The sequence below is a fragment of the Penicillium solitum genome (genome assembly GCF_028829755.1).
Source record: "Penicillium solitum strain IBT 25940 chromosome Unknown utg000003l_segment0_segment0, whole genome shotgun sequence".
Lineage (NCBI taxonomy): Eukaryota > Fungi > Ascomycota > Eurotiomycetes > Eurotiales > Aspergillaceae > Penicillium > Penicillium solitum.
This window is the reverse complement of record NW_027072123.1, coordinates 1,290,096-1,312,194: the sequence shown is the minus strand read 5'-3', so window position 1 is coordinate 1,312,194 and position 22,099 is coordinate 1,290,096. Positions and strand designations below refer to the sequence as shown.

Sequence of the window (22,099 nt, the reverse complement as noted above, 5' to 3'; positions counted from 1 at the left end):
CTCCGAGTAAATATGTTGTAACAGGGGTTGGATTCATTGTGGCACACTTACCTACTGTACATATGTCCCTGTATGTACCAGATTTTAGGCCGCGGATACGAATTTCCCGATCGGGGTGCCGCCGCTTTATGAGGGCGCTCAGAGTCCTGCTCACTGAGTATTTCATAGTACAGGGTGATTGCTGAGCGCTCCGGGTATGCTCAGTCAGCACTCAGGTCTTACTAAGTTAGCGCACGACATCCTCATCTGTCGGAGCATATTGATCGGCATACCGGAGGATTAATTAATGACAGAAACTCGACGTGTACGACAATGTATGTAAAATTCACAAATGTAAAAATCTCTAACTAACTAAATTGACAAGGTCCGTTGTTTTTCCAATCTGCCAGAGGGGTAACTACTACATGTATATTCAATGTTGTATATATAAAATCGGCCCGTTCCCGTATTACCATAGACAGGGCGCACCGATGGATTACCACCGTCCCTAATTAGGCAAAGTGAGGCCAAATTGATGGAACCTAGTTCCATGGTTTTATCGATTTCGGGACCTTTTTTTCTGGCGTCGGACGTTCGAATTAGCATCACCCCCATCACCACTGCCGTTATTATTTCACATCTGCCAGGCCGCGATCGGTTCATCTTCCTTGGACCGAAGCTTGTCCGGTCACTTGGACTTCATCTCGATCTGCGAGAGCTGAACATCCCCAAAATGCAGTCGCTCCTTGATATTTGCCGGCCAGTGATCCCTCGGCTATCGAGACCGTGGACCGCGATCCCCAATATGAATACGCTAGCTGGTCTCCCGGTCGAGCTATTATTATCAATAACCGACTTCCTCCCTCTGGATGATTGGATTTGTATATCACTCTGCAGTCGCCGACTCTTCGCCATATTCAACCGTCGATATAGTTCCGCCCCGCCGCTAGGAAAGATGAAACTGCCTGTTTTGCGCCGACTGAACCGAGATCTACCGAAATATTTCATCTGCCATGTTTGCTTTATCCTTCACAAGTATGACGGCTCGGAGTGCTTTGGTTTATCTGGACCACTGATCTGGGACAAGTGTCCTCTCTGGTGTATCCCATCTTGGATGGACAACTACGGTGGATTAGAACTCCGCAAAGAACTAATCTTCTCGACCTATGTGTACCGCAGATTCCTTTTCCTACATCTTCAGCTTGCTATGCGGAGGTTCTATCTAGGGGACAAGTTTGGAATCAGCACTAAAGCATTATCTTATACCCAAGTCCGGATTCACCCCGAAGAATCACTATGCCCCGAAATCACCTGTCTCTTTTCGTCCGACGCACAGATCTGTTCAGAGACACCGGGGCTTTGTTTAAGAATGCAGTATGTGATGTTTGTTCACAGTAGTAGATCGGAACTACTGATATGTCGACCTAATATCGGTGGGAAACCTCCAACGGTTATGTTTATTTGCTCGCACGTTGAGTATGTACAGAGAGCCGAACTAATAAACCCCGTGGTGTTCGCCTATCTGGATGGAGAGAAAGATCCCTGTTCCACTTATACTTGTAACCAATGCAATACAGACACCTGCATTGAAGTCTGTGAATATGGTTCTCATTTGGCCCTGGTCCTTACAACGTGGATGAATCTTGGGCCTGGTTTGACGCCAGATGACCCTCGATGGAGAATCCATAGTCGTGGTTATGAAAATCGGGGTGTGACACTTGATCCAAATGATCGCACAGGTAGTCCACGGGTCTCCTTTGAGAATGTGTCGCCTCTGTCGTTGGGGGCATTGCTGTCAAGAAACCTTTCATACCTCAAGGACCAGCGATACAGGAAGGTTATGCGCCCAGTTTATGGATATTACGAACGTGAGGGCCTCTGGTACTTACCAAATTTACCAAGTGACAATATTCCTGAGTGTCCATGTCCTGAGGAGTTGTGGTCGAGGGCTGGCTGCTGGAAACTGCTTCTTTGGCTCTTGTCTAGTTCCACTCCGAGGGCTCCTTCCCCCAGATGACTGCCAGAGACATCCACGTAATCCTGAAGACTCCCAGAAGCATTCATCTAATCCTTTAGTCCTACTTTAGTCAAATTCTCCAATCAAAACAACTATATCAAAATGTCGTCTCTGTTAATCTCATCCTCTTTAGCCGCTGCTAGTTTTGCTATGGCCTTTCTCGTCACCGAATCCGTTTTAATCCTGATCCGCAAGGGCAAGCTGGCAACACCCTCTCCGCCTTTCTTAGCTTGGAAGATTACTCTTGGGGTCTCGTTTGTCGCTGTCCTATCTGTCCTTGTAAGTCACATCTACATCCTACGTGTCTTAGCAAGATGCTAAGTGTACATAGTTCTTTTTCCAGTTGCTGTCCCTACTCTTTTCCGGTAGCTCATCGGCCTCTGCTGGTATGTCATAAATCCCAAGACAGGAAAACACCTTCATATAGTAACAATGAAACTTTAGCATTAAACAAACGCGGAGAAAGTAGTTCGGGGTCATCCCCGCACTGGAGTACACACCTTTATGGTGTATGCGAAATTGTGTGGGGCTTCCATGGCGCCGTAATGCAGCAAGCTGCACACTGGCTAAACACCTCCAAGTGGGAGGCAGAGAAGAGGGAGAAGGCCGCGAAGGCTAACGAAGAGCGGTCACTCCAAACACAAGTGCAAGAATTGCGGCAACAAGTCTTGGCCCTTACGAGCAGGATATTAGCTGTTGAAAGGACAAATGCCGAGCTTGAGCGTGATATCACTATGCTCCAAAAGGTCGCTCTCGATAAGGATAGCAAGTCTTAAAGGCAGAATATCAGATAGTGGAGATCCGTGGTTTAAGTAATTATATAATATAGCTAAAAAGAGAGAGAGGGCATTAGCTCAATTTGACCGCAGAGACATATATATCCTCTTTTAGAAGATAAAACGCTTATCTAGCACTCTTCAGCCTGATAGCTGAAGCCTACGCACTGGCAAGGAAGACTCTCAACCAAGAAGAAGAGGGAAAGAGAGCTATCTAAAGATGAGAGAAAAAAACAACCATAAAGAAAGCTCAAATTGTAGGGATCTGAGATTAAATCGTAGGGGTTAAAGCTACCATGATTTAATAAGAAAGCTTACTTGTATTTATAAAGTGAGAGAAAAGTGAGCCATATAAAGCTTCTTAATAAAGTGTTGATGGGTACGATATAGATCTAGATACTACCTAGGTAGCAATAGGGAAAATCAGGAAGAAACTAATAATCAATCTATCAAAAGCAGGCTCTCTATAAAGGCTGCACTAATAAAGAAAAGACAAACCAGCAAAGGCTCAGTCTGCATAAAGAGACCACCCAATCTATGTCTCTAATATAGAGTATAGCAATCGACAAAGAGATGGTACAAAGGCTCACCTTATAGACTAAAAGTGAGAGATCTCGAGCTTAGCAAGATGCTATAAGTAAGACATAAATACAAGACCATAGTCTTAATAATGAGAAGCTGTTCTTGACAAAAAAAATAGGCCCGGCAAGGCCTTATAATCCGATAGTTCACTTATAGACCGGACAAAAGGACTATGAAGTGAGAGATACTTAAAAGCTAGACAAAGCTTCTTAAAGTATAGTACACCGAGAATAAGACTGCGAGCGTAGCACTAAATGCTATAAAAGGGGAGATAGAGCTAACTTGACAATAGGAGAAAACAGCTCTAAAGTGAAAGATATCTCTAACAAAGAGCAAAGTATAGCTTAATGAGAAGCTATCCTTAATAGAAAGGCAGGCCGATAAGGCGTTGTAAAGACTAGAGGTTACTCTAGAGACTGGAGGTTTGCTCTAGGGGAAAGAGGATAGTACTAAAGACAGTACTATAAAGGGAGGCTCATAATCTGATAGAGTCTATACAAAGACTACAATGGATAGGAATAATGTGATCAGGATCAGAAATAGAAGTTGATGATGATCTAACTAGCTGCCATAGAGCTGCGTCTATGTAGCTCCATGGGTCAAAATAATCAAAGACATGAATGCTAGTAAGACGAACGCTCTATAAGCAAAGGAAGATCGGTCACTCACTACACACAGGTAGAAGGCATAAGCTACGCAATCGATGTATCACTTCTTCAAAATGTAACCAGAGCAGCAGCTAGCCAGCTCAGCCTTATAGGCTGGAGAGCTAGGAGAGCTAGGCTTCTTCCCGGCTGAGATTCCGCCGATAAATAAGGCATCTTTAGTAAGGATGCCAGCGATTATCGAAGACGATCATGATCCGAATACTTGTAATCCAATCTAAAATAGATGGCTTATTGACACCGAAACGTAAGCCCACGTGTGTAACGACCGGAAGTTATTTATCACCTTTGACGGAGAGCTCGATTCGGGTGCGACATATAGAGACGATGGTAAGCGGAATCGTAACTGTCTAAATCTATGATATTAGGCCTAGGGATAAGACACCGAAAAAGCTGCTTTTGTTTAATATTAAATACTCACCTGGGTTCTATACGAACCTTATCTACTATGGGTTGATGTTTAAGAAGACTGAAGCCTTCTTGGATTTTGAAAAGGACTGGATTCAAAAAGGCGGAGCCCCGCTGTATGCTGCTTATCAGGATCAAAGTCTACCCTAGTTGAGGCAACCGGACATGCGTATAGTCCCAACATTGAACCAAGCTTAGTCTGAACTGAGCACGCAGACGCGTACGCCGTCATCTATAGCCCGCATCGCGCTGCATGATGACGCAGAGCATACCCAGCAAGGCCAGGATCCGCAGGAGATAATCTGCAAGATGCAGAGATGTACGGTAATGAGGAAAGAGATATTCAAAGTAAGAGAATTGGCAGGCAGCACAAAACCATCTGATAATAAGCCAATTACCCCGGCATCGGTCAGGTCGAGCCTTAGAGGCAAACAAGCATGACAAACATGCACTATATGCTAGCGTCACCTCACCAGCGAGCGTCACCTGCCTTACCGCCAGCATCACATACAAGCCCAAATCTGCCAATTTTATCAAAACGGATCCCGTTTTCAACATCTCCGGGTCCACAAACCACCGTTTCCGTCATCTCCCGCACCAATTACCCCGGAATCAGCCTCACAACCCCAGAGAACTGAGCATGCAGGTGATGCCGGAGAGAGACCCCATGGCAGCAACTGAGCCAGCAAGTGAGGCCAAAGTGAGAGATAACTCACTATCATTGCCAGCCCCGACCTCCGCTATACCGTCGATCGAGACTAGGGGAGTGGACTACAAAGATGAGACCTTAGAGAGCGGGATGTAGCTCTAGCAAGAGCTCACACAAACCCCGGATTTGCATACAGAGCCTCTGCACACACAGAGACAGAGATTGGATGGTATCAGCACCGCTAATATCATTTCAGGACCCGTATCTCAGTCAAGGCTGGACCCCGATATGCAACACATCTCACTATGGAAGAAGATGAACCCCCAGGTCTAGTCCATGCATTTGGGGCCGGTATAAACGAGAGATTCGAATCAGGTCGTGCTCAGTGAGCAAGTCGGAATACTTAGGTCACGCTCAGTGAGCGAGTTCATCCGGTTTATGTAATATCACCCGATGCTCAGTGAATAGTTAACTAACCAAGGTTGGAAGTTTAATGATTATGTAATACTCAGGGGCGTGCTCAGTTTTACTCAGTGAGCAAAAAGCGGCTAGGGGTGAGCACTAAAGCGGAAAGGGAAAGCCATGTCGCGCGGCCTAAAATCCGGTGTATATGTACGGAGTACCTAGGTAGTTATGTAGTACACAGTCGCTTATGCATTTAAAGTTTGAACTCCCGAGGTCCTTACGACCTTCCAAGGTTGGCAACCCCGCAGAGGAGGCACCGGGGGAAGTACTAAATTAGGTCAATCATTGCATCCGTACTCCGTATATATAATTGGTATAACGACATATTCCTTTAGAAAAAAAGAAACCATTGATCTCGAATTCACCAAATTTCGCGGAGTGTTTTAGTCGGACTTGAGTTGTAATTTAGGATTAGGGGTTCGATATGTTCAATTAGCAAAAGGAAAGCGAGCTAGATGATTTGCCGACTATCCGGATAGGGCGTAGGTAGTATCTTTTATCTAGTAGCAAAAAACTTCATTTCATCCGGTTCAGCGCAGCTCCTTCCATTTGAAGGGCTGATCCTCTTGTGTGGAAGTGTATAATCGCTCGTGCAACCTCGTCTCTTCGCATTCACTCTGTTCCACGCAATTGCTCTGCACCTCTTGGTGCCTTCGGGCATATAGTGCCGCACCACGAGCCGCAGCGAAAGTTGGATCCATGACGAGTTTGATATTGACAACGCCAGGCGATAGTTCAGATATCGAATCCCTCAAGGTAGCCAGGCAGCGAGGGTGCGTTACGCTCTCGCCTGCTAAAAGGAGATGCGTAATAGGATGTTCGAACTCCCGCGGCACGATCTGGAGTTGTGAACGAAGGCGGTCCCATAATGCGGCTTCCTCTTTCTCGAGAAGACGGTCTAGTCCAAGCTCGTAATCTACGAGCTGCGCCTCAACACGAGTAATCCGACTAAAAGCCTCACTGGTAACACCTTCCATAATGCTAGTATATACGAGATTGCGGTTATAGGAAACAAAAAGCACGGTAAGATCGGGTGACTCTGCAAATTCGTCACTGCAATAGAACATATCTAGGTAATCGGTGTATAGTCTATAACCATTCGCCGCATAAACGGTATCTGCTTCCACTATCCGATTTGCGTAATAAATGCTGTCGCTTACCTATATACGCAAATATAATATTCGACACTGGTTTAAGCGACGGGAAGCCGGGATCCGTAACGGCAACTCTATCGAGAGGCTGGGATATTGATTTTTCGGTTGAGACTTTCAATTGCTGGAGTAAATCACTAATGATTCCGACCTCATCTAGTTTGACCGGTCGACCGACTTTCGTGTTCAGCCAACGCCACGAGTCTCTCCACGGTGACGATATCTCCGGGAGATTCTCCACTAATCGTAATGAACCCCCACTTGTAAAACCGAGGGCTGGGTTAGGAGACGCCTTAGATGTGGTAGCCAGACGTTCTATGGGTTCAAGGTACTCTGGACTCCCTAGAACCTTGGCAACCTCGACAACAGTTCCATTATAGTATTGTACCACGGCTGTGCTAGATTCCAAATATTAGTTAGATTTCCAGGTAATCAAAGAAGGCTATTTAAGATAATCACCCGTATAAGGGGGTTAGATCAAAGCCAACCCCAGGTGCATCGTGAACCTTTGCAGGAAGACATGTATCGCACCACTCAACGATACAGCTGTACCCGTACCCAACATTGACAAAAGACACAAAGTATGCCAGAGAAGAAATCCACCAAAAAGTTCTCATTCTCATGAGAATTGGATTGATGTACGTATATTTTGCAGAAATCGGTGTTGTGATTTAAGCGTCCCGAAGGTCGAAAAGCCAGATCATAAAACGTGACGGGGTAGGCGAGGGATCCGCCATAAGTGGACTGACTCTCTCTCTCTCGGCTCGCTCCGCACCTTAATGACACCTACAAAGTCTCATTCACAACATCACTAACAAAAGCCAAAAAAAAAGAAAACATACAACAGTGAGGATTCGCTGGTGGTCACCCACCCAACTACTAACTCACCGGCGTGTGGCTTAAGTACGGCTGAGCGGACGGGAAGCCCTGTTTTCCACACCCTATGGTCGTATGTATCAGGTTAATATGTATCAGGTTACATGTAAAGATAAATTAGATAGTGCAATGACGAAGGAATAGGCATCGTGGGTTGTAACCCTGGAATAGGGGACCAATTGCTAGATGATTGGGCCTGCCTGGACCTGGCCCCCAACTACTATGCGACTGCATCCCCCTGCTCAGGTGGATAATACGTAAGCAAGTTAATGAAATTAGTGCTTTAGAGGTTCCAAGTAGTTAGTAGTTTACAGATTGACAATACACACTCCTACACCTCTCTAATTTGACTCCTTGGTTTGCTGTCCCGGTTGCCTTTGCAAGGCTATGGAAGGTAGGAAGCTAAATTACGGCTGCTGAATCGACCCGTATGCCAGAGAGCATACTGCCTTGAGCGTTCCCCTCTTCAATATGTAAACTTCTATCGAGCAAAACGTTACACTACTTGGAAAGTGGGGATGTAAATTACTCCCTGGCAATATAAAAAAACCAATGGGTTATGTACCAGTGGTCTCATTGGGTTCAATGCCCTGTACTCCGTATTTCACCGCGGTATTCAACATTGATATTCGACAGAACTAATACAATTAAACGAGAATATTACGCCTTCCATCTTAAGCAACCTCCTGCCCGCTGATGATGATGGGGAGAACACCATCGGTGCTCTTGAGCTCCACCTCTGTGGTAATTACAGTCCCATTGGTGACGTTCGCGACATCAATGGTATCATGAGTGCCATTGACACCGTTTACACCGTTGACCTCATGAGCGCTGTCAACACCGTTGGTCTTCAATTCCTCCGTTTCTTCGGAGTTATTGTCGGCAGCAGGGGTTGGCATATTGTCACTGCCGTGATTTTGCTTGCCCTCGGGATCAAGCCGAGTCAGCAGCTCCTGGGGAAGCTTCTGCGCCACAAATTCCACCAAATCCGTGATCGAGACGCCACCCAGGATTTTCATCACTGGAACGTCTACTGTGAGCTCTTTCAAGAACCACGATCTCACCTCCACTGCAACCAGACTGTCGACGCCCATATCCACCAGAGGCGTGGTGTCATACAGGCTGTCAGAATCCGAAAGGAATTTCAATGCTTGCAACTTTGATTTGAAAGCACCTGAACGGAATTGTCAGTGACCATGTTCAATTGGTTAGTAGAGAAGTCTTGAAACGTGATTTTACGTACCTGAAAGAACCTTCACCGCGTCTTGCATGTTCTTAGCCGCTTCCAACAGTTGTCGGACTGGGACAGCGTTGCCTATTTCTCCCCCCTGAGTGCCGCCCTTTCCCACCTCCCGGATTAACAGCGACAATCTGGTATTGGTCTTCCAGTATGCGTCCTTGGACTGCTCGGCAGAGATGGGTGCCAGACCAGTAATGATCTCCGGGTCGAGACCCAGGTCATGCCGTCCGGACAAGATGGCCTCGGCAAATAACTGATGCAGATCATTCTCGCTCATCGCGATGGTGCCAGATCGCGTGGTTAGTCGCTCCTGGTGCTCCTTGGTTAGGCGGCCGTGGCTCTCACGCTCGATGAAGCCTAGTCCCACTAATCGAGTGATATCAATTGATGATCCAGCCAGACCTTGCTGACGGCGCCGGTTGATAAGTGCCTTGATAAAACAGTTTCCGGCAGTGTACGCCGATTGACCAGGGTTACCGACCGTTGCCGCGATCGAACTAAATCCGATAAACCAGTCGAGTGGCTGGCTGGGATCAGAGAAGAGTCGGTCAAGGTTAATTGTGCCTTGGATTTTGGGACGTAGGACTGCTTGGAAATCTTCGAAGCTCATCTTCATCAAAGAACTGTCTCGTAGAACCATGGCACCATTCGCAACACCCCCAATGGGCGGCATGGACTCTCTGATGGTATCAAAGATCTTCTTCATGGATTCGAAGCTGGTGATGTCACTAAGCACGGAATCTGGTTAGCAGTCCTCTTTCAAGTGGTCCATTCCGTTAAATAATCCGTTACTTGCCCTGTGAAATAATTTACTGTCGCACCTCTTGACTCGTGCCATTGGACCCAGTCTATGTCGGGATTAGGTGTACGGCTGCTGAGCACAATATTGCGAGCATTGTGGGCGATCATGAAGTCAGCCAGGGATCGTCCAGTGTCCCCGGCAAGACCAGCTAGCCAGTAGGTGCGATCGGGACGGAACAAGTCACCACGTTGGAAAATAGGTTCAATAGAGACCGGTACGTATCGATCCTCTTGCCAGTAAACCAGTGAGCTAGGATTTAGAGAAACAAAGTTTGCAACCACTCGTTTCAATGGTAGGATGTCAAGCGGTGCGCCCTCGGGAGTTGCTTGTGCGGATAACAGCGAGGAGGCGAAGGAAGCAGCACCACGGAGCAGATCTGTGATGGCTTCGGGGGCATCGTGCGGAAGAACGGACGCTTCCGATGCAGTCAGGCTGGACATATTGACCTTGTTACAGACGGATGACAGGGAGGTAGCAATCTTGGATCCAAGTCTTTGAGATTCAGGCTCGGCTCCGGAGGCGTCGACGTACAAGGTAACGTCAGATGGTAAGAGAGCAGTGATGGCTCTCTTGGTACTATTAGGGTGAACATACACCCAGTTTCGGCCAGACATTTCAGGACTAGACGTCATGAAAATTGCCTTTTTACCAAGTCTGCTCAACTGTTGAGATAGCAGAGATGCTGCAACTGGATCTGGCTCGTATGCCAACACTGTACCTGTAGGTGGCAGCATTTGCAATACCCATTGGACTGTGAGGTCGGCAATAACAAAGGACATGAATTGTCCGTCAACCTCGATCTCATCAATGGATACGGTCCAAGACTTGGGGACTTTCACAATAGACTCGTTGCGGTTAGAGAAGCAGAGTGTCTTCTCTCCTGCCTTGACATCTTCTCCAAGACTGACAAATACGTATCCTACTGGAGTCTTAATTGAGGACAAGAAAGAGCAAGACACCTTCACGGTAACAAGGCCATGTGAGGATTTCTCAATGGTGTGTCGTTCCCGTAGCATGTACGAGTTGTCGACGAAATCCAGCGCCAGAGGTGTCGTCTGGGTGTCCACCTCGTGAATTATAGACCGTTTGGATGAATTGTATCTATTGTTCTGGCCATCATGTGGACGGACTCTTGGGACATGGAGCTGGCCGTCCTTAAGGACCAGTTCTGGTTCGAACTCCCAATGTATCTTATCCGACTCGCCACGTCTGGAAATTTCCGATTGGAGCCTGAGCTGGCACATTGACTTCGCAATGACTGAACAACCGTTCATATCGAGGGAAGCAATGTCCAGAGTCTGGAACAGGGTTCCGGGAGCTTCGTAGAACAGTGTCCGGAAGAGACCGAGGGTAGTTCCAGCATGGGGGTTGTTTGACCGACGACCCTGGAGCAACCAGAGTACACTGACCGCAGAACCTATAATTGTCTTCAGGTTCGAGAAAATAGATTCCTTCATGTCCTCGAACAAGTTCGCATCGCACTCAGCGAGGCACAGAACGTGGTAGCTCTCAGGGAGTGCTGGCAGATTATCGAAATTCTCCAACTTGATGACATCTGAAAACTGGGGCCTCAGCGTGAGGCAGATTTGGTCCCTGCATGGTGTGACAGACTGACTGCTGCCGCCAATAACCAACAAGGGGATTTTATCCGGACTCGGAGCTGAGCTGAGCGGCATGCTCAATTGGCTGATAACATCATTTTGTGCTCGAGAAACGATAATGGATCCGGGCACACCCACTGGGTCGCGCATGGGCGAATTGGTTTCGATGCCACTGAAGCCAGTTTCTCGAAGAATAAGGTCCCACTCCTCAAGAGTAATACTAGGACCCCATTGACGACCATCATTCTCGCCGATCCACCAACCGGGGAGTCCGCCCATCACGAGACCATGGCGCATCACGTCGTTGCGGATGATCTCAACCATCACAAGGTAACCACCCGGTCGCAAGAGTTTTCGGGTATTCTCAAGTGCGGTACGCAATGACTCAGTTGCGTGCAAAACATTAGAGGCAACGACAACATCATAGGTCTGGGGGATGTAGTCCTGTCCAGTGGGATCCTTTGTGATATCCAGAGTCTTAAAAATCATCTTGTTGACATGAGAAGGGAAGTGTTCCGCAGCATGACCGAAGAAAGCACTCGAAATATCAGTATATGTATACGACGCAAAGGAGTGTCCGATCTTCTCTAAGATTGCCTTGGTTGCACCACCAGTTCCAGCGCCCACCTCAAGGAAGTTCATTCGAGGAGATTTCAAGCAAAGCTGCCCCATAACACCGGCAATCAGGAAGTTGAGGAGCTGGAATCCAATAGCATCCACATAGTACTGCTCAAGGTAGTTATCCTTTGTCATGTACTGCAGGATGTTGGTATCTCCATTCAGTACCGAAGGAAGAAGCATATTTTCTCCGACAGCTTTAGTCAGGTTGAAATCGGCATCTGTCGTGGGATAGCTATAAAAGCGTTAATAGAAGTTCTGAATCAAGTGTGCAACGAAGCACAATCTACTTGCCTGTCGATCATCTTGAAAATATCCTCTCTGGTGTCGTTCACCCAAGATGGCGGGGCAAACGGATGCTTCCCGTCATTGACAATATGGAAGAGCCGCTCGGCATCTTCAGTAGAGCTTGTCGATACCACGGAAGGGTCTCCCGTTGTGATAGAGTGACCGAGAGATGGAAGGTCTTGAGGTTGTAGAATGCCGCCCGCTCAGCGTCAAGAGCCTTTACGCTCTCCTGCCGAGTCGCCTTTCTGTCACCAAAAATAACATAGGCATCTGGCTTATCAAGGCACAGGAATGATTCCTGGAAAAGGTATCGATCATTATCCACAGTTGCTCCTGCGAACGGGGAAAAGGTGAGCCCCTCAACTTCGATAATCTTGTCCTTGAAATGCTTCGAGAAGACCTCCACATCTCCAGTGACGTAAGTATCTCGAGGATCAGTAATAGTGCAGTCGATCTCAACATTGTCTTCCATTTTGGTGCCGCAGAGCCCAGGGATAATCGAAACGCGGCGACAGAAAGTCGGCGCCACGATGGTCCAGAGACGGCCATCTCCGGGGGCACTGTGGGCAGCATTCAGGCCCTGCAAGGCACTGTCCAGCATCCCAGGGTGGAAGAGCAGAGGAGTTTCGGAATCATCGAAACCCTCGCATCGAATTGTTCCCGTCGCAAAGCCAGACTTACGAGTCACATTCGTGAGGGCACGGAAGGGTCCCTCGTATCCGAATCCGAAGTCGTCTCGGAGAATCTTGTAAAAGCTATCCACGTCCACTGCGGTCAGCTTCCCGAGGGGAGACTGTCTAGGCGAGAAGTGGAATTCCGAGTCCTCTCCCAGAAGCACACGAACACGACCGCAGCAGTTGAGTGCCAAGTTGGCGGAGTCTTTGCTGATTGTGGAGTAGGCCGCGAAGTCAGCAGTGATTTCCTTCGACTCGGCGTCGGGTTTAGAGATCTTGGTCATAGAAATGAGAAGCTCGGTTCCAGTGGACTCGTGGATGGCTATAGCTTTGCGGATTTCAAGATCCAGGAGATCGATCGACATGACTGATATTCCCTGGGCAAGCTGCAGCGCTGCTTCCATGGCAAGACAGATGTACGCCGTGGCGGGGAACACAACCTGACCTTGTAGCGAGTGTCCCGAGAGCCATTTGAGTTCGTTTATTTTTAGGATGTTTCGCCATCTCCATTCATCTGTCGTTCCATCGGCAGTTTGGATGCCCAGCAAGTCATGAAAGTGAGCCGGGTGGCTGTGAAAGGTCTTCATGAGTCTTGATTCAACAAAGTAACCCTTGTCATGGGTCCATGGGTACGTTGGGAGACCATGGATCACTGTATATGGAGTATCCGGGCAACATGTCTGCTGAAAAGCTCCGAGTGTCACAGGAGTAGGTCCAAAGTGACTCCAGAGGAATCCAAGTGTATTGGCGAATGCTGCCATACTGTCATTTCCACGCTTCAAGGTACCGGTATATGTGATCTCCCGATAGCCTCCGGCAGGAATGGAATCTTTGGTAGGGCCTTGCAAAGCAGGATGCGGCCCGACTTCTAAGGCACAGTTGATTGATTTGCCCAAAGATGTCATGCATGTTTGAACGGCTGGGCAGAACAGGACGGGCTGGACCATGTTATCGACCCAATATTGGCCATTTAAACCCCCCAGGCTAGTGATGATCTCACCCTTTCGGACGCTGCTGAACCACTGCGGTGCGTCGAGCCCGGGCTGTCGGACTTCAATATTGCAATTTGTTAATGCTATGAGGTAGGATGCAGAACATTTGAGCATGTGGACCGAGTGGTATGCAGTATCGACCTTCAAAACTCTGGCAAACTTTTCCTCCTCTTCCAAAACTCCCTGTGCTTGGGTGATAGCCGTGATATCACCCGACAGAGTCACGCTGGTTGGAGAGTTGTGGGCAGCGACACAGATCTTCTCAGCAAAGTCGTCAAGCTGACAAAGCTCACTGGCATCCTCGATGGATGTTCCAACGGCCAGCATCGCTCCCTTCTCCCCGGAAGGGCCGGCAGCCATTTTGGCATAGAATCCCCTGTAGTATGCAATGCGGATGGCATCGTGCGCAGTGATGAAGCCTGCAGCATAGGCCGCAGCAATCTCACCAGAAGAATGACCAACAACTGCTTGGAACTTAACCCCGGCAGCGTAAAGAAGGTCAATCAGAATTACCTGTACAGCTGTGCAGAGAGGCTGAGAAAGTGAGGCCTCGCCAACGGGCGCATTGCTGTCAGTGAGCACTTCAGCTAGAGTCCAGGCTGGGCGGTGGTAAGAGGGCAAGCTTGCCAAAGATGCATCCAGCTCTTGCACTGTCTTTCGAGCCAGCAAAATTGACGAGATAAGCTGCGATCCCATACCTTGCCACTGAGCACCCTGGCCAGTGAAAACTCCCAGCAATGAAGCTGTGCCAGGCAAAGCTAAAATGGAAGGTGAAGTGGGTTCTTTCTCTGAGGCCGCTTCAATAGTAGACTGAATCTTCTCACGAAGCTCTTCGATCGATCCAGCAGACATGGCGAGTCTTCGCTGAAGCGCAGATCGCTTGGTGCTCAAATTGTATGCCAGTTCAGATAGATCGATAGTTGCGTTCTTGTCCAAGAATTCAAAGGTGGACTTCAAGAGTGCAATAAGCGAGGTATCAGATGCCGCAGAGAATACGGCTGGAATACAGCATGGCCTCGATTTGGCTGCCTTCATCTCAAGGGTTGGGCCACTGGCCGTTGGTAAATATGTTTCAAGGATACAGTGAGAGTTGGTACCCCCAAAACCAAAGCTGTTGACACTGTATTGTGGAAAAAGTCAGTATGGAGTAATAAATTATTAATGTTCGAGTTCACTCTTCAACTAACCTAGCTCTCCGTGGTTTACCATCCGGTACTTGAGGCCAAGCTTGATTTGTCGTAGGAACATGAAGATTCCTAATAAAGGGCTCAAGCTCGGGATTCAAGCGATTGAATAGTAGATTTGGGGGCACAGTTGCATTTTGAAGAGCCAAACAAGCCTTCATAAGACCTGCCAGTCCCGCAGTACCCTCGGTGTGACCGACAACGGTCTTGATAGAACCGACGAAGAGTTCGCCTTCAGAATCAGCCTCTGGGAAGAATGCCTTCATGATGGCCTCAGCCTCTTGAGGATCGCTGAAAGAACATATATTAGATTAAATGAAACGATGCGCAGAAGGTTTCAACTCACCCGGCCTTGGTTCCTGTGCCATGAGCTTCAAAGTACTGGCACCGGTCCTCCTCCTTTGTCGGATCCAGCCCAGCGCGGGCATATGTGTCTCGAATTAGGGATGCCTGGGCTGTAGCACTGGGCATAGTTAACCCCTTTGTCCGGCCGTCGTGGTTGATTCCCACTTCTCGGATCAGACATTCGATGTGATCTCCATCTTCAATAGCAGCGCTCAGAGTCTTCAAAATGACGCAAGCAACACCCTCACCTCTGGCGTAGCCGTCCGCGTCGACATCCCACATGTGACATCTAGAGGTCGGTGACAACATGCTAAGCTTGCTAAGTGTAATAAATGTGAAGGCCGATAAACACAGGTTTGTTCCACAAGCAACAGCAACACGGCTGGTGCCTGTTCGAAGGGACTGCACGGCTTCGTTCACAGCGACCATGCTAGATGAACAGGCGGTATCAATCGTCATGGACGGTCCATGCCAGTTAAAGAAGTAGGATAACCGACTCGAGGCGTTACTAGCAGCAGTGCCAGATGCAGCGTAGGTGGGAACCGAATTCACATCCTGGCCGTTTAGCGCAAAGTAGTCCTGGGACATGAGGCCGACAAATACACCAGTGTCGGAACCGGACAGATCGCTGAGAGTATGACCCGAAGTTTCGAGGGCCTCATATGCCACTTCGAGGAGAATTCGCTGTTGGGGATCGATAGCTTCTGCCTCGCCTGGGGGGACGGAGAAGAACTTGGCATCGAACTCACGAACATCCTCGGACAGAAGGTAGGCCTGGCGAATGTTTGTGGTCCCGTGATGACTACCGACTTTATGGTAGAAACGGTCTACGTTGAATCGTGAAGAGGGAATGTCTTGGGCGATCTCGGTTGGGTTGTTCAGGAGATCCCACAGCTTGGAGGGCGAGCTTGCACCTCCTGGGAAGCGGCATCCCATGCCCACAATGGCAATGGGTTCGTTTCTGGCGTGAGACATTGTAGAAAGGGGTGGTTTCAATGGCAAGGAGAACAGACTTGAGAGTTGATTCAAGTATGAGAAGATGCTTCAAGACTCTAGAGTTGATCGAGAAAATTGGATTTGTCTCCAGCATCCTGATTTCAAACCAGTTCACCAACCATCATCTATATATACAATGACTACATGAATCCTACGATATTTTGTAGCTACGCTATGATTAGAAAATTCCAAACTCTCTGTCTCACGAGGGCCGATGGGACCATAACGCGGGCAAAATGTGGCTAAACGCCGGTGGGCCGGACCCTGGGGATGAACGCCGGTTGGATGTCACTTTAAGAACCGGCAACTTAACCTCACATTTGAACATTTCCGGATCCTATCTAGCCTATTCTGATCTGAACTAGCAGATCTGTTCACCCGGAGTGGGGGCATTTATTTTGAGTCCTTGCCACACCAAAACGTCCATATCTATTCGATCGCTTTACATTCAACATCGTGAACTTTCATCAACAATTTCGCCCTTTGCTTGTTACGCGCAATGCCTGGACTACCTTCCACTCAGACTGCCATTGTTGCCCTTAACGATGGCACTCTCGGCCTACGCGATGATATCCAGATTCCCGCCTTGGAGGAAGACATGATCCTGGTGAAGAATGCGTTCGTTGCGCTAAACCCAATTGACACCAAAATGGTTGGCAAGCTGGCATATCCTGGCGCAATCTGTGGTATGGACTTTGCGGGTGAAGTCATATCAATTGGGCCCAAGGTTCGAACTGCCGTGCCCATCAAACCCGGAGACCGAATTTGCGGCGCAGTTCCAGGAATGCATTGTCTCACCCCTACGGTTGGCGCATTTGCACAGATTGTCGGCGCAACAGATCTTACTACGATCAAGGTCCCAGATCACATGTCACTTGAACAAGCGGCAACGCTGGGAAGTGGAATTGGTACCATCGGTCTCGCACTCTTCAAATCTCTGGATGTTCCTGGTTCTCCCAAGTCGCCAGCCAGCAAGCCAATAGAGGTGCTGGTATACGGTGGCAGTACTGCCACTGGTACCCTCGCCATCCAATTGCTGAAACTGTAAGTTTATTATCACCTGTGCTTCATGAAGTTTGGAACCCTCCTCACCCATCTGTCTAGGTCGGGACTAAGCCCCATAGCGACTTGTTCACCAAACAACTTTGAGCTTGTGAAATCATCCGGGGCCACTGCAGTATTCGACTACCGTGAGAAAACATGTGCGGAGGATATTCGCAAACATACGCGTAATTCCCTCAAGTTTGTCCTTGACTGCATTTCGGAGCCAGAAACAATGCGATTTTGCTACAAATGTATCGGCAGATCTGGAGGTAAATACACCGCACTGGAACCCTTCCCTGAGTTCCTCCATACCCGGCCGAATACGGTTGTTCCGGACTGGGTTTTGGGTCCAACACTCCTTGGTAAAAGGCTGGGTTGGCCAGAGCCATTTAATACAGAAGGAAATGAAGAGTATAGGAAGTTTGGTTTCGAGTGGTTTGCACTGGCGCAAGAGCTACTGGATGATGGCAAGCTGAAGACTCATCCCCACAAATTAGTAGGCGAGAGACTTGGCGAAATATTGATTGGTCTTAAGCTTCTTAAGGACAAGAAGGTATCTGGCCACAAGCTCATCTGCTGCGTCTGATGATGTCGATCGGATTTTCGGGGTCTATCGGTGGTGCAGGAGATAGAATCACTAGTTAGCTTGTATCTATTCTTTAGGTTCCACAGAAATCAAAATCCTCAGTGGAAACACATCAGCCAGAGAATTTTACTATTTGATTCTATTAATAGTAAGGAATGAATCCTTTATGAACAAAAGCGCAGATTTAGTTTCCGGGCGAACCTTTGGGTCACTCTCAGGGCAGTGGGATTTGAAATGTAGGTGCTGATTTATAAATCGTATCAGAACCTGCACTAGTAATCTTGCTTAATCTTTGAATAACTTAGTAGAAGTCGCCGGTCCATAGTCTTGGCACTGTAGGAGCGCATACCAATGTGCCGACGGTGCACTAAAATATCGGGCAACTAGCATACCCTTTCAGAAAACGAGAAAGGCTTATATCCAGTCTCAGTTTCGATTGACATCCGCTTTCACAAGTATGTCAAGATAAACGGTTACCATACCATATCCATTGAAACATAACTCACGCAACAAATTACCACGAGGTCTCTCTGATTCAGTATAACTTTCAGGATGAGATCGTTTCTCGAGATATGGCTGTGTATGCTTACACTGACTGTGGTGGGAATCTTCCACCAGGCTTTCGTCGATGGAAATTATACAGTATTGCTGTTCAAAGTATTAGGCGCTGAAATGTGTGCTTTTGTTGGCTTTTGGGTTTATTGGATGATTCTCTATCCTCACTATTTCACTCCTTTCTGGGATCTCCCAACCCCTTCGGTATGCATAGTCATCTTGCTTGCATTACATCGAAGACAACCTAACAATGAAGTAGCATCGAACGATTTTGACGGGAAACTACCCCGTCCTCTTCCCGGATAATGCATGGGTGCCACTGCGGAAGATTGTCGAGGATACTCCTAACGAAGGTCTTCTCCGAATATACTCAGCTTTGAATGGGGAGGTCATTCTAGCGACAAGTCCAGCGGCAATCAGAGATATGCTCACAGTCAATGCCTTCGACTACGCTCACCAAAATCTGGTCAAGATTGCCATCAAAAGATTCACGGGTAGCAACCTTGGCTTTCTTAGCAACAATGACTTTAAAGTATGTCAATGACAGAATCAGGCCCCTCACCTAGAAGTCACAGCTGACAAGGACACGCAGTTACACCGCAAGAGCATGATGCCGGCTTTCACCGTGCCCCATGTTCGCAATCTTACTGATATCTTCTGGCGAAAGGCCCAGGAAATGGTCCAATGCATGGGGGATGAGTTGCGCGCAAACCCTGACGCACCAATCAACTTTCGCGAATACGTTTCCCGCGCTACATTAGATAACATTGGGCTCGCCGGTATGGGACACGACTTTCAGACGTTGCAGCAGCCCGATAATGACCTCCGAAACCATTACAGAAAATTGATTCTGGACCCTACCCGGGTGTTCAGTTGGGTCGGGTTGCTCAGCCGATACTTCGATATGCGCCTTTTGATGAAGGTGCCTTTGAAGAAGCTCATTGAGATCTCCAACTCGGCGGATTACCTCCGTGGAATCACGGGTGGGGTCATCCGACAGAGAAAGGAAAAGCTTGTGGCAGGCGAGGACCTGAGCAAAAAGGATATTGTCACTGTCGCTCTGGCAAGCGGTGTTATTGAAGAACACCATCTGATTGACCATGTCATGACCTTCCTCACTGCCGGCCACGAGTCCACCGCCACAGCCTTTGAATGGACCATGTATGAGCTTGGAAGGCGGCCAGAGATGCAGCAACGTTTGAGAGCCGAGGTGCACGATGCCTTAGGAACCGACCTCGCAGTGACAGAATATGGCCCTCGCGGTCAGAATGTTCCCTACTTGAATGCCTTTTGCAACGAAGTCCTGCGGTGCTATCCCTTCTCTCCCATTATTATCAAAGTCGCCAAACAAGATACTTTGATGATCGGCCACCGAATTCCGAAAGGCACCATTGTGATATACTCGGCCGAGGTGACGAACCGCGATAAGGCGCTCTGGGGACCAGATGCTGACGTTTTCAATCCGGACCGATGGATTGGCGAAGGAAAAGCCAACTCGGGAGGCGCATCTAGTAATTATGCTATGTTGACATTTGGAGCTGGGCCACGAAACTGCATTGGAGCCAATTTCGCGAGAGCGACTCTAGAATGTCTCGTCGCGGCTGTATTGTCCACGTTCGAGATCGAACTTGTCAACCCCGACACGGCTGGCAGGCTGAAGTTCGGTCAAACAAATAAGTCCGCAGAGGGAATTTTCGGTCGACTTAAGTTTGTCCGGCCGGCAAATGCGTAAGTGATACTATACACATGCTGGTGGGCTTGAAATTTGTTCTTGGCATACAACATTTGAGTTTAGTTATGGAAGCATTATCAACCTAGTATTCATTTTCTAAATTAGATCCGAGATCCTGAGACCACGTCTGTGTGTACCAGTGGATTACTGCTGTAAGATATTAGTTATAGGAATTGATTGAGCCCGATCCTTTCAACTGCCTGTAGTACGCAAATGCCGTGCAAGGCCAAAAAGTCGCCGGTCAAGCGGCGCAGCACTCACATGAGAGGTTTTAGATACGACCTAAGTCTGTAAGTTCTGTAATAGCCGTCTACAAGTTCGCTGTCAAAAAGAAATACAATCGACGCTTGACATTCTCCAACGGCTCTAAACCTCGTGAGATTTTATAAGGACCTGCAATGAATCTCTGGAAGCTGTCCGTTGGTATTCTGGCAGCGGTCAAGTCGGTCTGGAACCGCGGAAGCCCGTTCGCCGCACTCACAGCGCTGTGGCCGACGAATGAAGACGGAAAATATATTATTCAAGCAGAAGGCATTCGCTTGGCTTTCACCAACCATGGCGCTGCCCTTACAAACCTTTGGTTGAACAACACTCATGGGGAAGAGCTTGACATTGTCTTGGGCATGGATGATGCTCTGGATTACCCTCAGCAAACGTCGAATCCGTACTTGAACGGAGTCATAGGTATGTGATCTCTCTTTATCATAGACCAACAGTCGAGAATGAATCTGCATCTCTCAGTAGATCTTCCCCTCATTAATCCAATCTGCATTTGCAATCCTTCGTTACCCCACTCCGCCTAGAACATTACTAATATTCCAAACCCAGGACGATACGCTGGGTTCTTGAGCGGCGCGAGCTACAAGGTGGATGAAACGCTCTATAATGTCACGGCCAACGCACACAACGGAACCTCGTTATACAATGGCGGCGAGAAGGGGTGGGGTCGCCAAACTTGGGATATCGCAGTGCACATCAATAACAGCATCACATTCGTCCTGTTCGATAATCGGTGGAATGGCTTCCCGGGTATCTTTGCCTCCTGTGTGACACATACCGTTACGCCGTATGAATGGCGGATCGCTTTTGGGGTGACTCCGTTGCTGAAGGCTGGACCGATCAACTTAAGCCAACAAGTGTTCTTTAATCTTGATGGTTTCAGGCCAAATGCCAGCGATACAGTGCTTAATCACAAACTTCATCTCCCGGTGGCGGGTATGCGATTTGATGTTAATGATCGTGGTATTCCGACTGGAGATATTCGAAGTAACAGGGAGGGGGAAGAATTTGACTTCTGGTCAACGCCAAAATCTATTGGCAAAGAGCTTCAGACACAGGAATCATTATTTGATGTGACTTATGTGCTGTCCCATAAGCCGTTGGGTGACAAGGAGGATGACCCTGTCGCGATACTCTCCTCACATCTATCGGGTATCACCATGGAACTTTACACTGACCAGGACGCTCTCCATGTCCATACCTGGGATGGTAAAATGGGTAAGAAAACCTCCCTCTGCGGGTTAGAGTGAAAGCTGATAGTTTTTGTAGATGGGTTGAAGTTGAAGAAAGATCAAGGCGAAGGCAAGGTACCTCAGCACGGCGCGATATCGTTGGAGATGCAAGACTGGCCGGATGCCGTCCACCACCCGGAATGGAGACACCGAAAGACAATTTGGGGAATGGATGGACTGTTCACGAGATTTGCGACCTACAAGTTCTTGGTCAATGGGCAATAGAGGACTACGGTCCACATACAGGTAAGTTGAATTCATAGTCGCAACTAGATATATATATAAGCTATGGAAAAATAAAATCCTGGTTGCAAATCAGAAATCACGAGTTCATTGTTGAAGTTCTGTCATCATGACCTCCTT

The 22,099-nt window shown here is 48.1% G+C and overlaps 6 protein-coding genes across 6 annotated transcripts; 4 read left to right on the top strand and 2 right to left on the bottom strand.

The window, feature by feature from the left end:
* Positions 1–2,098: 2,098 nt before the first annotated feature.
* Positions 2,099–2,772, top strand: N7455_004377 (uncharacterized protein; the record flags this gene model as incomplete). The annotated part of the gene is made up of 3 exons (XM_065604790.1): positions 2,099–2,275; positions 2,328–2,382; positions 2,441–2,772. 3 exons carry the CDS (start codon positions 2,099–2,101, stop codon positions 2,770–2,772), a joined length of 564 nt encoding a protein of 187 aa, XP_065461690.1.
* Positions 2,773–6,071: 3,299 nt separating this feature from the next.
* Positions 6,072–7,309, bottom strand: N7455_004376 (uncharacterized protein; the record flags this gene model as incomplete). The annotated part of the gene is made up of 3 exons (XM_065604789.1): positions 6,072–6,667; positions 6,702–7,090; positions 7,152–7,309. The coding sequence occupies 3 exons, from the start codon at positions 7,307–7,309 to the stop codon at positions 6,072–6,074; spliced, it is 1,143 nt and encodes a 380-aa protein (XP_065461689.1).
* Positions 7,310–8,242: 933 nt separating this feature from the next.
* On the bottom strand, positions 8,243–16,287 carry N7455_004375 (putative polyketide synthase; the record flags this gene model as incomplete). The annotated part of the gene is made up of 6 exons (XM_065604788.1): positions 8,243–8,742; positions 8,812–9,536; positions 9,605–12,064; positions 12,165–14,903; positions 14,971–15,258; positions 15,314–16,287. The coding sequence occupies 6 exons, from the start codon at positions 16,285–16,287 to the stop codon at positions 8,243–8,245; spliced, it is 7,686 nt and encodes a 2,561-aa protein (XP_065461688.1).
* Positions 16,288–16,807: 520 nt separating this feature from the next.
* N7455_004374 (zinc-binding alcohol dehydrogenase family protein) lies at positions 16,808–17,938 on the top strand (the record flags this gene model as incomplete). Its single annotated transcript, XM_065604787.1, has 2 exons — positions 16,808–17,352; positions 17,413–17,938. 2 exons carry the CDS (start codon positions 16,808–16,810, stop codon positions 17,936–17,938), a joined length of 1,071 nt encoding a protein of 356 aa, XP_065461687.1.
* Positions 17,939–18,490: 552 nt separating this feature from the next.
* N7455_004373 (cytochrome P450) lies at positions 18,491–20,235 on the top strand (the record flags this gene model as incomplete). The annotated part of the gene is made up of 3 exons (XM_040958190.2): positions 18,491–18,697; positions 18,753–19,025; positions 19,086–20,235. The coding sequence occupies 3 exons, from the start codon at positions 18,491–18,493 to the stop codon at positions 20,223–20,225; spliced, it is 1,620 nt and encodes a 539-aa protein (XP_040811395.2). The 3' UTR covers positions 20,226–20,235.
* A 388-nt stretch (positions 20,236–20,623) lies between these two features.
* On the top strand, positions 20,624–21,961 carry N7455_004372 (putative aldose 1-epimerase family protein; the record flags this gene model as incomplete). Its single annotated transcript, XM_040958215.2, has 3 exons — positions 20,624–20,909; positions 21,054–21,722; positions 21,774–21,961. The coding sequence occupies 3 exons, from the start codon at positions 20,624–20,626 to the stop codon at positions 21,959–21,961; spliced, it is 1,143 nt and encodes a 380-aa protein (XP_040811298.2).
* Positions 21,962–22,099: the final 138 nt, after the last annotated feature.